Source organism: Lineus longissimus, chromosome 3 (assembly GCF_910592395.1).
Source record: "Lineus longissimus chromosome 3, tnLinLong1.2, whole genome shotgun sequence".
NCBI lineage: Eukaryota > Metazoa > Nemertea > Pilidiophora > Heteronemertea > Lineidae > Lineus > Lineus longissimus.
In genome coordinates this window covers 10,635,119-10,652,082 of record NC_088310.1, presented here as the reverse complement: position 1 = coordinate 10,652,082, position 16,964 = coordinate 10,635,119, and the positions used below count along the sequence as shown (strand labels likewise).

General features: G+C 45.5%; 1 protein-coding gene across 1 annotated transcript; it reads left to right on the top strand.

The window, feature by feature from the left end:
• The first annotated feature begins 10,061 nt into the window (after positions 1-10,061).
• Positions 10,062-16,281, top strand: LOC135484654 (uncharacterized). Its single transcript, XM_064766289.1, has 2 exons — positions 10,062-11,446; positions 11,759-16,281. Exons 1-2 carry the CDS (start codon positions 10,705-10,707, stop codon positions 16,279-16,281), a joined length of 5,265 nt encoding a protein of 1,754 aa, XP_064622359.1. The 5' UTR covers positions 10,062-10,704.
• The last annotated feature ends 683 nt before the right edge of the window (positions 16,282-16,964 follow it).

The following is a 16,964-nucleotide window of genomic DNA, read 5'->3' as shown; positions in this document are numbered from 1 at the left end:
ATTTTATCATACCTCGTTGGTATGTGAGCCAATCACGTCACGTCATTGAGGGTCACTTGAAGTAAAATAATTTTCAATATTTCATGGTATTATTTTACCTCTGACGCCATCAATGACATGAAATTGCAAATGGTGGCCATCAAGTTTTAGCAGACGAAATTGGCGAAAAAAAACCCAACATATATACGGCGATTTACGCCAAGATTTTTGCACAGTGATGCGGTCAGTGTCTTGAACTATACCAGGTAGGTTGCATTAAGTGTTATTGATTAATCCACGAACAGAAAACACAAAGCCTTCTTGTCGGGCCTGGACTGGCTTCAAACATTCGTCTGCTAATGTAAACACTACAAAATGTACAGTACATGAGTACATGTCATGGCTACATACATTTGTGAGTCCGTCCGCCGATTGAAAATAACTAGGATGCTACCGTCTCGACCGAATTTATTATGTTGCATTAATTAAAACAGGTATTCAGTATGATAATTGCGCGGGAAAGACTGTTTTGACCTGTCAAATAATTTCGAATTTTGGCCTGGACATGAAATATTTACTTGACATTTCAATTGTCCTGTTCTGTTCCAAATGTAATAACAAACCCATCATTGTTATGACGTCGATCGATGATAGATTGAAATGATTTTTCGAGGAGCATTATGTAGAAATCCAATTGATCCAATTCTCGACCTCAGTGCGATGTACACTATGCGCAGTCATTCATGTTTGTCGGGTACGTTTGGTGCAATAAGGAGGTTTTGCAAAGCCTCCGAAACGCCCACGAGATTCAGGATATCGAACAAAGAGATCGGCGTCCTCATTTGCGTTTCGGGTGATTTGCAAACACTCCCTATTATTAAGAGATGTCGGCCGTGGGCTAAATCCAAAGAGCTGTCATTCGTGGCATCATTTTGGGGACAAAGTAACTATATATTATGATCTTCTCATGATGAGTTGTGTGATAACATCGCATGATTATAAAAATCCCACGCAAATAGTTGCACGATTATACCGAGAATACGGACTTTAACCACAAGAATAATCGTTCAGTGATGTTCAGTGCACTTACTTTATTTCGTCATTTTACTTCTAGGTGGCAGAATCTGCTTCCTTTAGTTATGTTTAGTCATGAACTAAATTGTCCCTTCATTTAAGGGGTTTGAAATGATTATATGGTAACCAATACCAATAGATCTGGTTTAGGAGCAACTATTTTCGCCAGAACGTAAGCAATTTAATATTCACCATAAGAACATTTTTACTCTGCCTCCAAAATATTGCTCCGAATTTAAAAACGGAATGCACTCTTTGGATTTGGCCCAGGCCTGACTGGAAGCAACACTTTTTTCTCTGTTCCTATCACAAATTGAAAATTGTCAATTGAACTTGAACATGAAATGTTCTACGTACTGTGGAAATGCCAAGGCCAAGAAATTTGCGTTAACTGCATTTGGGAGCAATGTTTGTCAATGATTTCTTCGCCACAAGAAGATGAAATGAACACTTAATAGGCCTACAGTGTCGGCCATTAAGAGGTGCTACTTTCATCCATACACCACAACCATCGCATGACGGAAATATCTAGAAAGCTTTCGCCGGCTGCGTCAAAGATCCCCAGTGATGTAATACGCTCTTCTCACTGCTAAACTGATGGTGGAACATATTTATTTCTAGCATTAACCTACCAGTAACTTGAGTCCGTGTTCCAGCCATTTTGACCTTGTAATCAAATACTTTTTTTTCGTTATTTATCGCGAACGCAAAATTTAACCTGCTATAGAACTCGTTATAGTCAGTCAAACCTATCATATATACAGTATATGTAGATGACAACACATTGAACCATATGATACCCTTAGATGGCCCATTAAGCAACGGCAACCGCGTGACCCGTAGGAGCTCTGTCCCAGCGCGTTTTCGGAACGAGCAGTGGCTTTGATGTTGAAACCGTTCGTTCCGTAGTTGCCTGATTCTTTTTTAAACGAATTTGATAGAACCATACAGCATAGGCGCCTTTAAAGAGTTTCCCTGGATTCACCCGCCTAACCGTATTTCCGAAAAAAAATTATTTCCTGCTGCCTATTATATCTAGCAATGATCTAGCACATGTATGAGTTGGGATCTGTCTTGCAGAGTTTCTGAAACCGGGTGCACTGTTCAAAAGATTGGTATAAAGAATGAAGACTGCAGTGAGTTTGCGATCCGCAACTTATAGGAAAACTTATACGTATACTTATATATATATTGAATGCAGTATGTATTCTATACTTCTTGTACAATATGCACTTAAGTACACCAGATAAGTTTAATCTGCACTGCACGAGTACGAAATAAACATACATTTTCATGATAACACTATTTTTTTCGGCATGCGAATAACCGTAGTACCTCGTTCCTGTAGAATCTTAATGACGCACCATAAATGATGAAATTCGTACAAAAATTTAGCAACCAGAATATCTCGCAGTATTTAGCGATGAGATAGATCATTGACATATAGGCTGGATCGGTATCATCGGAATATTTAGTTACTTGATAAACAATCCAAGCCACTAAGCGAGGAATGTTAAAGATTATATAGAACAACGACACGAGAAAAAGATTCACCAAGACACTGTTTTGGTTTCTTTCTTCCCCATTGGTAGCTGAAACTAACTTTCGTTGTGCTCTTGACCGAATCAAGCCGATGATGATGACGAGGTTGAAGGTAAATATTAACAAGCAAGGAACAATTACATATCGAAGGTTATCGAGGACAATGTCTACTTTAATGTTCATGTAGTAACAAAGAAGGAAATTCGACCCGGCAGGTCCGAAGAAGTTCTCAAAAAAAATGGCAACGTGTAAATTTGAAAGAATGCTGATGAGGAAAATGGCCGCGATGACGTATTTCCGATGTCTGCTTGACAGCTCTGCGCGTTTAAACGGAAACCATACAAAGACGGCCCTCTCTGCTGTAAAGCATGCAAGGCAAAGCGGTGAAAATGTTGCACAGGTAAGACATAGGTAATGGAGTAATTTGCAAGCGATGTTAGAAGTACTATACAGATCAAATGTGGGGATTCCGAAGACATACGGCATCCCGAATCGGATCCAGTCGGGGAGAGCATAAGATATCAAAACGCCCGTGTCGCCCAATGATATGCACGTAAAATACTGTATAGTTGGGTCAGTGCTGCGCTTTGTTCTTGTAAAGACTGTTAGTGTCAAGGCATTCCCCATTACACCAACGAGGATAATAATAAGGATTGTATACCCGTGCACATAACTGAATAAATTTTCAACTTGCGACTGTCCCGGCTGGCTGTTACTAATCGTCGTCATCGTCACGATGTCTATACACATTTTTCACAGATTATACACACCCCTTGTGAAGGCTTTTTTGCATAGCGTCGGTCTGAAATATCAAATACTTATATTTACAGTTCTATCGTAAATATTGTATATTTCTAAAAGAATGGTCGACCATGTTATTAGTTAAGTCATAAAATGACATGCTTGGTTCATAACGAAATAAATGATTCTTAGATATACAAGAAAACACGTGCCATCACCAGGAAGCATATATGTTCATCTGAATGACTAGAGTTTCACGGAGAGTGTACGCTTACGGAATACTAGTCCATATGTATTGAATGACAGGTTCAGGACAATGATTGTACATGCACACGTACGTCAAGTGTTTGGTATGTGACTGTGTTCGATTCGAAGCTTCGGTCTAAGCTGTTTTTACATCATTTGTGACCAGTAACTAAGCCTTACATGCATGATAATCGAGCAAATAACTTACATCGACATTAGTCCAACCCTGGCGAATCCGCGTGGTTCCCATGCGCTAACGCCGCTGTAGTTGAAAATAAGCTTATTACACTGTCTCTTGTATTCTGTATGTTATTGAAGAACGCTAATAATAGACAAGATGTCAATAGCACGATGATATCACAAATAGTTCAATGTTATAATTATGCTTTTGCTACTAATATGAAGTTTGAATGAATAGTCGTAAATATTGGATATCCTCACCTCCAAGACACAGCCAGGTTTTAGCACAGTGTACATTGAGAGGTGCAATGGGTGAAGGTCAAGAGACACGTGTGCCCCAAGGATTATACGGGGTGTTTAAAAAACTACTACACTCAAAAAAACTTTGACGAGTATTCTTGACGAGAAATTTTAATAACCGATTTTATTAATACAACACAATAGAAAGAATAACTCTGGTATTGTTGTTCTTTAGGTTTGCGCGCTGGACAGTATAAGTAGCATACATGACAAAGGAACACCCCCTCAAAAAATGGAGAAAAATCCTAGTTATTATTTCAAATGTCACTGATCTTACTCCATCACTGGAAGATATTGAAGCCCATTACCCTCCTCGTCATCGTTGGCTTCTACTTCATGTGCTCCGTTACCATCGCCATCTTCCTCATTGCCATCACCCAATATACCGGCGGCGCGAAATCCGCTGATTACGACATTCGGGGGAACTTCATCCCATGCTGCCCCAATCAATCGTGCAACATCAAGGTGGCTAATGGGCGGGCACTGTCCATCAACGGTGTGCGCCTCCTTCCATGCGCGCCAATCGGAACGGAGCTTACTTTAAAACGTCCCATGACAGTCAAATCGAGAGCCTGTAAAAGCGGAGTACATTTGGGAGGTATCAGTTCAATGATACCACCTATCTCAACCACTCGCATGGCGACATCATCATTCAGGTGTACGCGTGCCCTGTCCCACAGATGGATATACGGTACGTCAGCCCCAACAAATGGCATTACAATCTCCTCGATGAGATCCAGCAAGACTTGAGTCCTGACCCAACCAGTTTCGGTGTGAGCGATATGGACATATGGCGGTGGATTAGCTCTTAACTCTTCCCTTGCAGCAATTGTTGGTGTTTTAAAGGTATTGTTACATGGCATCTTCCTTCCGCCGCTGGTTATGCCAAGGGTTACGCTACATCCAAGGCGTGGATTCCCACGCGATGACTTTATGCTAACTTGGCGATTGCCTTTTGTATCGTATGTGTAATTCGGCAATGCGTCGAAAAGAGCGAATGTCTCGTCTTGGTTTGCAATGAAAGATGGTGCGGTATCTCGAACTGTGTTGTTAAATGCTTTCCTAAAGTTGGTCACCACCTCATCGGCATGTTCCGGAAGTTGCTTGTCATCCTTGGTTTTCCGTCGGCATGTAATTCCGTGTCTTTTAAGGAAACCTAAACGCCATCCGTTAGATGCGGTGAAAACGGAAAGTGTCGGCTGCTCAAGCAAAATAACCGCTTGACGGTCTATCCCAAGGTCATCCCACCACTCTGTGTACAACCGTAATGCCTCGTGGGATATCTGTCGTCCTGCAATGGGCATACCTAGACCATGTTGCATCATAAACCAGTCGTACAAATTGCTTTCCATCTCCGGAAATAGCCCTGAAAAAATACAGAAGGCAAAAGGCACGAATTAAGCGGTGTCGCATCAATGCTTAACATTTCAACACCTCAAGCAAAATTGAAGAAACATTATAGCAAATATCGGTAAGGAATTACACTAACCTATTCCTCTCTCAAAGCACGCTTGCTCAGTTCCTCTTCTCTTTGAGTCATCTTGATGCTGGAGGATAACCCCCTCATCGTTTAACCAGCCAAAGAACGTATACCGTGATAAGTTGTTGTCTTTTGCAAAATGCAGAAGCTGAAACATTTTCATTATTTGCCTGGAGGAGTCTAAAATCTGTGAGCAGTTTGACCTTTTCATTTAATGAATAGTGCCGACGGCGTTTAGGGGCCGGCTGCGGCTCCATAACTTCTTCCTCCATGCTTTGCTCGGTTCGTGGCAATGCTCGGTTCGTGGCAATGCATGCAGTCCTCGGTATGGAGGATCTTCATTTCCCAATGACAATGGCCCGGTTGTTCAAAGCCCCCGCTAAGTTAGCCGGTCGCTAGCACTAGCCGGTCGCTAAAAATGCTATCCGGCCGCTAGTTATCCGGTTGCTAACTTTGAGTTGTTCAAAATGCTTTTCATCCCCACGCTAACTATCCAGTGGCTGAACCCTTGCTATCTCCCATAATTCCCCAAAATCTCACTTCCCATGAAAGCAAACATGGCCGATTTAAACAAATCAAACCCCCTGAGCTCTGCTCAACAAAACAAAAAAAGGGCCCGATCCGAGAATTGGAGCCCTGATGAAAAAGCTATGCTTGCGGAGATGGTTGAGGAGAATTTCGGTATCCTCCTTAACAAAAAGACAAATGTGGAAAACAATGTGAAAAAGCAGAAGGTGTGGGAGGGCATTGCCCTTGCTGTCACTGCACTTGGGACTAGCACCAGGACCTGGGACCAGTGCAGGGCGAGTGGCACAAGATGTGTACGAGTGGGAAAGAGTATGTATCGAAGAGGAAGAGAGCGGCCAGTAAGACTGGGGGTGGCCCAGCTATGGAAGAGGACACCGAGGACCCTCTTTTGGAGAAGGTGGGTGCCCTCCACAAAGGCAATCCATCTTGGTATGGCATTCGAGGAGGGAGTGAGACTGGCCCCACATCATCATCATCAGCAACAGCCCTACCAGCACCTCGTCCAAGTCCACAGGCATCAACATCAGCCACTGTAGCAGCCAAATCTGGTGAGTTTCTTCAGGTTTTTATTAAAATTGGCCTGCAAAAGGCTAGCCAATGCATGCATTGAACACTTGAAATACATTGCCGTGTACATGATGTATGTGGCATGTACAGTGCAGTACAGTGACAGAAAGCGTCTGCTATTTTGACCCAATTAACATTGGCACAGGGCCATAACCTGGCAGACATGGCATATGGCCGCCTCCATTTTCACAAGCATGGGCTGTTCAACTGGCATCCAAAAGTGAGCCGTTGCAGCAGACAATAAAATCACGACAATCAAGTATCAACATCACTATGATCACCTGACTCTGCCTAAAGCCTGGTCTACACTAGCAAACATTCGCCAACAATTGTTGGCCAACATGAGCCAACATCATGTTGGCGAATGTTTGGGGACCCGTCCACACTATCAAACACAGGCAAACATTGCCAAACAAGTTTGACTAAGTTTGGCCGTATTTGGCATGAATTTGAGGGCAATTTGGAGGGAAAATCAGTCATTTCTCTTCATTTTTTCTTTAAAACAATGGAGAACCACAGGAAGAAAGCATGCCTAGGTGCTTCAGCAGCAATTCTTTCAGTTGTGATTAACCCCCGTCGCCGCCGCAACTGACAAAAGCCATACTTGTGGAAAAAGCATGCATGGGGCCTATCACTGCCTCCTTCAAGAGTTAATGGCCTCAGACTTCAAAAGCCTCAAGAATTTCCTGCGGATGGATGAAGCTTTTCGTATTCCGAAATTAAGTGTTCAATTTCTTGAAATTGCCATTCTCTATCTTTCATTGAGACTGCCATTTTGTCCCAGTAGCTCCATCACATGATCCAAATCTGTTCCCTGATTGGCTGCTGATTGCCCAACACCAACCAACATGTTGTTCAGAAGTAGCATGGCCTAACATAGGCCAACATTGGCCAACAAGTTGGCTGATGTTTTCACTTGTTTTTGGACCCGTCCACACTGGCAAACAATAGCAAACATGCCTCTGCAACAAGGCCCAACACGATGTTGGCGAATGTTGGCAAACATTTGTTGGTTCATGTTGGCTAGTGTAGACCGGGCTTAAGAGTATCCACTAAGTCATGATCCATGACCAACACCATTTGAGCAGAAATATCACTTTTATGCGACCAGTTTTGGGCACACACTCAGCCATGTTGCAATTGGGCGAGATCCGCTTTTATTTCATGCATTATGGGATGCCTTCAAAGTAAAAAAAAATGATAAAAGAAGATCTCACCATTTTTTCAGACTATGCCTACTTATAAAAAACAAGTATCATAAATCTTTAAAAAAAGAAATCGCAAATGAATGGTATCAGGTCCCCTCCGGATCATGGGAGGGGACCTGATAACATTCAGTTATTGGCGGGGGCATGTCCTGGGAGGGGGGGGGGGGGTCAAATGAGTGGCCTCTTTATTACCATGCATGAATCAGCTTTAAAATTCACACAATTCTTTATTTTTTATTTTCAGATTATGTGCCCGTGTGGGAAGTAGGCGACAAATTAGATGAGCTGGAGAGGAAGTGCGCCGAATTAAATGCCCAATTCTCCCCTGTGACAACTGACAAGTTTCATGTCGACTTCCAGCAATCTGAGCTGAAAGATCGTGAAGATGATGCCGGGGAAATGTCAGCAAGGGATATGGCAGCGTACATTGAGGGCAGAGGGTCAAAGCTGAAGTCGAAGAAATCAAAGAAGTCAGCTAAGAAGACCAGCAATGCCAAAAACTCTGACAGTGACATGGGGTGTAAATGCTATTGCCCGGTGCAGCATGCCTTTCTCGTACAGGAGCTTAAGAACGCGAAAATCAAGGAATTACTTTTGTTGGCAGAGCTTGAGAAGATTCGTGGGAAGGACAGCACTCATGCAAGTGAACAATGAACAATGAACTGTTATTGAAAGAGTTAAAATTGGTTGATAAATATTTTATTAATTGACTAGAGTTTTAAGCAAATTGTAAATACAATTAAATGTTGATCCATCAATTTATGCGATAATATCCATATCCCATTGCTCAAAAGAATGTGTTTGACACATATTCCCTAGTGGCTCGTCCATTCTGATGTCCTTGATAGACCTCCTCCTCATCACTACTACTGTCATTGCTACTGCTGCTGTTACTATCACTACTGTCCTCTAGTATGTGCAGCCGCCTGTCTACACAAATGTTGTGAAGTACCCCACAAGCAACTATTATGTTACACACCCGGTCTGGCTGCATGCGTATCCCCCCTTTTAATACATGGAATCTGCGTTTCATAATCCCAAAGGTCCGTTCGATTATATTTCGGCCCCTGATTTGGGCCCTATTGTACCGCCTCTGACTTGGGGTCCCTGGGTTGAGATATGGTGTCAGCAAATATGGTTTACATGGGTACCCACTGTCCCCCAGCAGATAGCCTTCACATGGATTCCTCTCTAGGTGCTGGGCAATCTCACTCTCTCTGAAGATATGGCTGTCATGGGTTGCCCCTGGCCAGCGCGCTACTATGTTGGTGAGCTTTTCTGAAAAGATAGATTGAAAACATATTGTCAGATTAGCAGCAAAAAGTTTCAATTATGTTATTTATCCAGCCCAATTAACATTAATTGAAAAAAGGCCACAGGGTGCATGTTACTATGTGACACTCTGTATATCATATTTGAAATTATTTCAATAAAGGCACCCCATATGAAATATAGGTCATGCTGGCAGAATTGATGATGTCATCATTTTGTACTGTAAACAACTTTATGAACTTTTTATGAAGTACCACTTTTACAGTTGAAATTCATCAGTTTATTCATATGGTACACCCCTATTGAGTTTGGGGTAGGTTACATACTAAACCCAGACCTGACCTGTCATTAATTTGAAATCAGTGAGTGTTGTGTTTTTGGCTGAAGATTTACTCAGTCAGTCACTGATCAGCCACGCAGTTGATCAGTACACTACAGTGTACTGTGTGCTGGCCTACACACACTACAGAGAAACAAACACTGCCGACAGCATATATGATGATAATCCATGATAATATAGCACTACAACAGGCCAGTCTAAAAACAGTGGCTTAGAAAACTCCTCTCTCTCTCTCTCGAGGGGGGGGGGGGGGGTAGCTATAGGATACTACTCACCTTCATGATTGCAAATGCCCTGTACATTTATTGAGTAGAAATGCTTCCTGCAGAAAAAGGTAGCCTCATACAGCATTGGGTGAGCCATGGCCTCAGCAACTTCTCTTGGTGGATAGGGGGCTTGGATTTTGATATGGGTCCCATCCACACATCCAATGACGTTTGGAAATCTGTGTTTCTCCATAAATGTTTGCCTGATGTGTCTTCGCTTCCCTGCATCAGGCCACCTGATGAACCTGTCTTTTTGTTCCACCAGGGATGCAGCCACCGTATGGATGATTCTCGATACAGTCCCCTTATCTATGCCAAAAATGTCACCAACTGTTTTGAATGTTATTGAAACCCAATGTTTAAATCGCGAGTTCCGCGTGTGATTGTTTTACGGCCAATTTGAATTTCGCGCGCGTTAGTTTGAGATGCGCCCTCTTTTCCGCTCCGGAGTTGTGACGTCAGCGCTTTCGCCTTTTTTGTATCTTTGAGAAATGTCCTTGCGGACCTTTCGTCTTTTTCGTGGGAGTTTCTCCCTTTCGTGCTCATGTTTAGGCCAAGAGCATTTATAAACGAGGTAAATGATGATGTATAGATCTCCCATGCCCCATTTGAGTAATCGTTGTAAGCTGTGGACCCGAGAATTTGGGCCTGTATTGGTCGCTGTTTGTGCTCTGTCAGGCTGTTGCGAGCGCACCTCGGTGCATGTGTCCGTGTACAGGCAGTGCATTGTAGGTGTACTAATGTATGTGGAGGACGTCTCCTGGGTGATCTCACAGCAGCGTATTGATTTCTCAGTGCTAAGTGAAGACATTTTTGTAAGACCATTTGCATTCTTGTATTTCCAGAAACAATTCAATTTGATGATTCAACAACAAAGATTTATCAAAAGTTACTCGGCTCTTGGTTTATTTCCTGATCCTGTCTGAAGCCATACCCGCACCACAGTTTCTCGTTTTGTACGTCTACGACCCGACTGGTGAGATGGCTCTCGAGGAGCTCAAGACAAAGAGAAAGTCGTTGAGAGGACGGTGCACCCGCACCATCAATCGGTTAAAAGAGGCTATTAACAACGACACCGTGACGTTACTACGCCTGGAAAATGAACTGGATGCCTTAGGAAAAGATTTTCGTGAGGCATGCGATATCAATACCTCAATGATATCACTGGTGGATGAGACATCCACTGACGCAGGCAATTTCATTCATTGGGAGGCAGATCTTATCGACTCCTATTACAACTTCCTTGACGAAGCCTCTGAACATCGAAAGAAGAAAGAAAAGCCGAAGACTGCTCCAACGTTGACCTCTGCACCTGTAGCAGGGACCAGCACAGGTACTGTTACTAGTTTCGGTGCAGCGGCAGTAACATCATCGAGTCCTGCAACTTCGACTTCCGTGCCCACCCTGGGGCTTCCTGTCTCTGCCGCCATGCCTCGTGGTGCTGGTAGCACACTGACTCCTGCTACGTTGCCGACCTCCAGTGTGCCGATATCGTTGGCTCACCACCCTCTGATAATGAGTTCGACAGTGTCCTCGATGCCGTCTCCCGTCTTCGCCACATCGGTGGATCCGGTTCCAGCCTTCGACTCATGGATCGACGAGTTGGTGGAGTTTCGTGAAACCGTCCTGCCAAGTAGTTCTGTGGACTTGACCGTCGCCGCGGCATTATATCGGATCGAAGCCGGTCGAGACATCCCAACCCTAAAGTTGAAGTCGTTCAGTGGTAAACCTGTCGATTACGTTGACTTTATGGACAGCTTTAAGCTACACATTCATGATAAGCCTCACCTGAAGGATGATGCCCGACTTGCCCAATTAAGGATGCACCTGTCCGGTGATGCCGAGCGTCTGATAGCAGGCCTTGGCTGCTCGGGTGTCATGTATGCCACAGCCTTGAAACAGCTTAAGGATCAATTTGGGGCACGCAGCGTAATTGCTCGTGCTTTTATTGATAAGATCATCAAGGGCAAGAAAATAGACAATTCCAAGGACTCTCTTCGTGATTACTCTATTGATGTTATCAATGTTATTGCAGGTTTACAGCGACTACAGTACTTTGCCGATGTGAATGCCGTCACAACTCTTCGCCTTGTCGTCCAGCGCCTCCCAGACTACTTGATTGACCGGTGGCAAGACGCAGTTGCCAGAATCCGTGAAAGAGACCCCACGCGTGCGCCGACCATCTTGGACCTGTCTGAATTCCTGCGCAAGAAAGTCCGGGCAAAATGCGACCCAGATTTCGGTGACCTACGCTCGACAGAGACCAAGGGTAATTATGGTAGCAACAGTGGCAATAGTGGCAGTGGTAAGCATGACAGGCGCTCCTTTGCTGCACAGGCAGTGAGGGACAAAGTTTTAGAATGCTATATTTGCTCGGAGCCACACAAGGTTCCCGAGTGCCCCACCTTTGTCAGCAATTCAATCTCTGAGCGTCAGAATCTTGCTAAGACTCATAACCTGTGTTATTCCTGCCTCATCAAGGGCCATCGTTCACAGGATTGTAGGGGGAAGAGAAAGTGTGGGAAAGGTGGCTGCACTAGGTGGCATCATGTCTTGCTTCATGTAGATTCCCCACCTCCCGGTCCTCGGCCAGATCCTCCTGCTACAGATTCTTCCAGGCCTACTGTTGGTGTCGCCAAGGCTGCTCTTGACAAAGGTGGCATCTTGCCTGTGGTTAGAGTTTTGTTCAGGTCTGAGAATGGCAGGGTGAAGGAGGGCAATGTTTTGCTGGATTCAGGGTCGACCACCAATATTGTGCGGAGTGATTTTGCTAAGGGATTAGGCCTACAAGGTAGAATTGAGCCTGTTGAGGTTTTGGTGGTTGGTGGTTCCCCACATAGTCAACAGAACAGTCGTAGATTGAAATTCTGGCTTTCCCACTTGGATGGGGGAGAAGAGCATCTGGTCGAGGCCCATGAGATGGATTGCACTGTATCCGGGGTTCCTCCCTTGAATGAGGACTATTTGTGCTCTTTCTCCCATCTCAGTGATCTGGACTTGTCTCATCCTGGGGGTCCAATTGATCTCATCCTGGGGGTTCAGTATAGTCACCTACACTCTGAAGAGGAAGTTAGGCGAGGCTTGGATTTTGAACCTGTTGCAAAACGAGTCCCACTTGGATGGTATGTCATAGGGGCTGAAGGAAAGGCTCCTAAGCGGGTGTCAGTCAATCTTGTCAGAAAACTTGCCCCGTCTATGTCCGACCTGTATGATCTTGAAGTGTTGGGAGTTAGAGCCCCAAGCTGTTCTTGTCCCATTGAGCCCATGTCATCAGAAGACCGTAAGGCTCTGGAGCTTCTGGAAAGCTCTGTCAGCCATGATGGCGATCGCTACATGATCGGTCTGCCTTGGAGAAGAGATCCTTGTCTCTTGCCTGACAACTACAGTCTTGCTGAGAAAAGACTGTACTCCCTTGAGAAGAGCTTGTCCCGAGACTCTGACAAAGCCTCTTTGTACAATCATGCTGTGCAAGAATACCTTGACAAGGGTTGGGCTGTCAAGGCAGGGCCCCGAGAGACTGACAAGAGACCGTTATATTACCTTCCACACCATGGGGTGTACCGTCCTGATAAGCCCAGCACCCCACTGAGGATTGTCTTTGATCCAGCGTCTAGGTTCCAAGGTGTCTCCCTGAATTCCTTCCTTTACAAGGGACCCAACTTGATTGGCAATTTGTTGGGGGTGCTGCTCAGGTTCCGTGAGGACTTGATCGCTATTGTGGGGGATATCTCCAAAATGTTCTTGCAGATAAGACTAAAACCTGAAGACACCGAAGTTCATCGTTTCCTATGGAGGAATCTAGATGACACGAGAGAGCCAGAGATCTACAAACTTACCAGGGTGGCCTTTGGTGACAAGTCTTCCCCTGATATGGCAAGCCTGGTGATGCTGAAGATCGCGGAACGCCACGAGACATCCCACCCCGATGCAGCCCAGATCCTGAAGCGAGACCGGTATATGGATGATTTGATCCATTCGTGCGAACAGACGAGCCAGGCCAAGGGCAGGATGGGTGATCTGGACGAGATCCTGGACACTGGGAAGTTTGGAATCAAGATCTGGTATAGTAACTTGGCTGGTAGGGAGTCAATGAGTCAGAAGTCTGAGGCATGTGTTGGTGAGTCTGTTGACTTCGGAGGTGGTGGTGATAGCGTCAAGACTCTTGGTGTCTCCTGGAATCATAAGTCTGATATGATTCATTTCCGGGTCAAGGACCCCCCTTCTGAGTCTCTGACGAAGAGGTTGGTGCTGTCATACATGTCTACCCTGTTTGATCCTCTTGGTCTGGCGACCCCTGTCACGGTCACAGCCAAGATTGCTATGCAAGATATCTGGAGAATCAAGGAACTTGGTTGGGACACCAATCTACCACCGGACCAGGTAAAGAGGTGGAGCAAGATTTTCGCGGATTTCAAGCGGCTAGAAACGTCTGTTGTCATCCCCAGGTCTGTCAAGCCTGTAGACGCGTTGGGACAACCCCAACTTCATGTGTTTGTTGACGCCAGCCTGCATGCATATGGTGCCTGCGGCTACATGTTGTGGCCAATGCCAGATGGCATTAGTGTCCGTCTGTACTCGTCAAAGGCAAGGGTGGCCCCGCTACACCAGACTACGGTGCCGCGCCTTGAGTTGATGGCGGCTCTCATTGGTTCCCGTCTTGCCAAGACCATCCATACTGAGTTGCGCACCAAGCCTGATGTTCATTTGTGGTCTGATTCTCAGATAGTTCTTCATTGGGTGAAGTCTGAGTCGCTCTCTTTGAAACAATTTGTTGGCGTACGCGTTGCTGAGATTCAGTCCACCTGGGATCCCTCGTTATGGAAGTATGTGCCCACAGCCCTAAATCCAGCAGATGATCTTACCAGAGGACTCAGGCCAGATGAGATGACAGGTCGTTGGATTGAAGGACCGGATTTCCTGAAAAGGGGAGAGATGCATTGGCCAGACCAGACATCACTGAAGTTAGCTGATGTGGATAGCGAGAAGAAACCAGACCGAGAATTTCCCAAGATGTCTTCAGCGGTTGTGAAGATTGTCCCACCGATCAAGAGCTACGCCTATTCGAGTTGGCCCAGACTCATCACGGTGACAGCCCTTTGTCTTCGCTTCATTGGGAATCTCAAGGCCAACGTCAAGAAAGAAGATGGAAAGACTGGAGAGCTCGAACCGGGGGAACGCGAGAAAGCTGAGAAATACTGGATCTCTACTGCCCAGGAGGAGTTGACTGACTGGCATACACGCTGCAAGGACCTCGCCCCCTTTCGAGACAGTGAGGGAATGCTCAGGGTTGGGGGTCGTCTTCGCAAGTCCCCTCTGTCCTATGATGAAAACCATCCCTTTCTCCTTCCCTCTTTGAACCACATTTCCAAGTTGTTGATGAGAGATGTCCATTGGAAGAATGGTCATTGTGGGTGTGAGAGTACACTGTGTCATAGTCGCCGCAAGTATTGGTTTGTGAAGGGTCGGACCATGGCACGTCTGATAGTTCGAGACTGTGTTGTCTGCAGGAAGTGTAGGAAATCTCCCCTGGTCCCTTGGATGGCAGACCTTCCTTTGGAACGTCTTCAGTTGTTTGCTCCTGTCTACAGTACAACTGGCTTGGACCTGTTTGGTCCCTTTCTCTTGAAGTGTGGGCGTAATAAGGTGACAAAGGCCTGGGGGGCTATCTTCACCTGTGCTACTGTCAGAGCGATTCACCTTGAGATTGTGGAAAACCTGTCCACCCAAGCCTTCCTTCATGCATTGAGAAGGTTTGTCTCCCATCATGGGTGGCCTTCAACCATTATTTCTGATAATGGAAGTTCATTTGTCAGCACCGAGAAAGAGTTAAAAAAACTTGTGGAGGAGGGGCGTAAGCAATTCGAGGGTTTTGCTGCCCTCCACAAGGTGAAGTGGCGTTTCATCACCCCGCTGAGTCCCAACCAGGGTGGGTTTTATGAATCACTCATCAAGTTGGTCAAGAAAGGTCTGAAGTTAGTGGTTGGTCCTCAGAATCTAACTTGGAACGAGATGAGTACTGTGTTCGCAGAAGTTCAGAACTTGGTCAATTCTAGGCCGCTGGGTTACAGTTCAAATGACCCAAACGACTTGCAACCCCTGACTCCTAATCACTTTCTTCTTGGTAGGGCGTCAGCCGAGACTCCTCAGGGACCGTTTGCAGTCACCAAAAATCTCCACAAGAGATTCGAGTTTGCCCAGGCTTTGGTCAACCAGTTCTGGTTGAGGTTCATTCGGGAATACCTACCCACCTTACAGAAAAGGTCCAAGTGGCTCGCCAAGGGGCGTAAGGTGCGTCCCGGTGATGTTGTCCTGCTTGTCGATCCCAGTGCAGTGCGTGGTCAGTGGGAATTAGGCCGAATCGAGGAGACCTACCCAGGGGATGATGGGGAGGTCAGGAATGTGAAGGTCAAGGTGAAATCTGGGTTCAGGACAAGGTCTGTCCAGAGGTGTGTGCCAGTCCTGGAGCCCGATGATGATGTTTCTTCCGCTGTTGAAGACGTTGACTCTGACCATGAGACTGGGGATGGGGACAGAGACGACGGGAGTGAGGCGTGTTAGATGACTGAAATTCTGACTAAATTATGCGTCCGCGCTTTATCGCGTCCTTGGCGCCCGGAGGATGTTTTGAATGTTATTGAAACCCAATGTTTAAATCGCGAGTTCCGCGTGTGATTGTTTTACGGCCAATTTGAATTTCGCGCGCGTTAGTTTGAGATGCGCCCTCTTTTCCGCTCCGGAGTTGTGACGTCAGCGCTTTCGCCTTTTTTGTATCTTTGAGAAATGTCCTTGCGGACCTTTCGTCTTTTTCGTGGGAGTTTCTCCCTTTCGTGCTCATGTTTAGGCCAAGAGCATTTATAAACGAGGTAAATGATGATGTATAGATCTCCCATGCCCCATTTGAGTAATCGTTGTAAGCTGTGGACCCGAGAATTTGGGCCTGTATTGGTCGCTGTTTGTGCTCTGTCAGGCTGTTGCGAGCGCACCTCGGTGCATGTGTCCGTGTACAGGCAGTGCATTGTAGGTGTACTAATGTATGTGGAGGACGTCTCCTGGGTGATCTCACAGCAGCGTATTGATTTCTCAGTGCTAAGTGAAGACATTTTTGTAAGACCATTTGCATTCTTGTATTTCCAGAAACAATTCAATTTGATGATTCAACAACAAAGATTTATCAAAAGTTACTCGGCTCTTGGTTTATTTCCTGATCCTGTCTGAAGCCATACCCGCACCACCAACATCGT

Bases quoted from the DNA above. Each gene is read 5' to 3' on its own strand.
- LOC135484654 (XM_064766289.1), top strand. From the start codon at position 10,705: ATGGCTCTCGAGGAGCTCAAGACAAAGAGAAAGTCGTTGAGAGGACGG. The intron at 11,447-11,758 runs GTAAACCTGTCG...ATGTTATTGCAG, and splicing joins AAAGTTGAAGTCGTTCAGTG to GTTTACAGCGACTACAGTAC.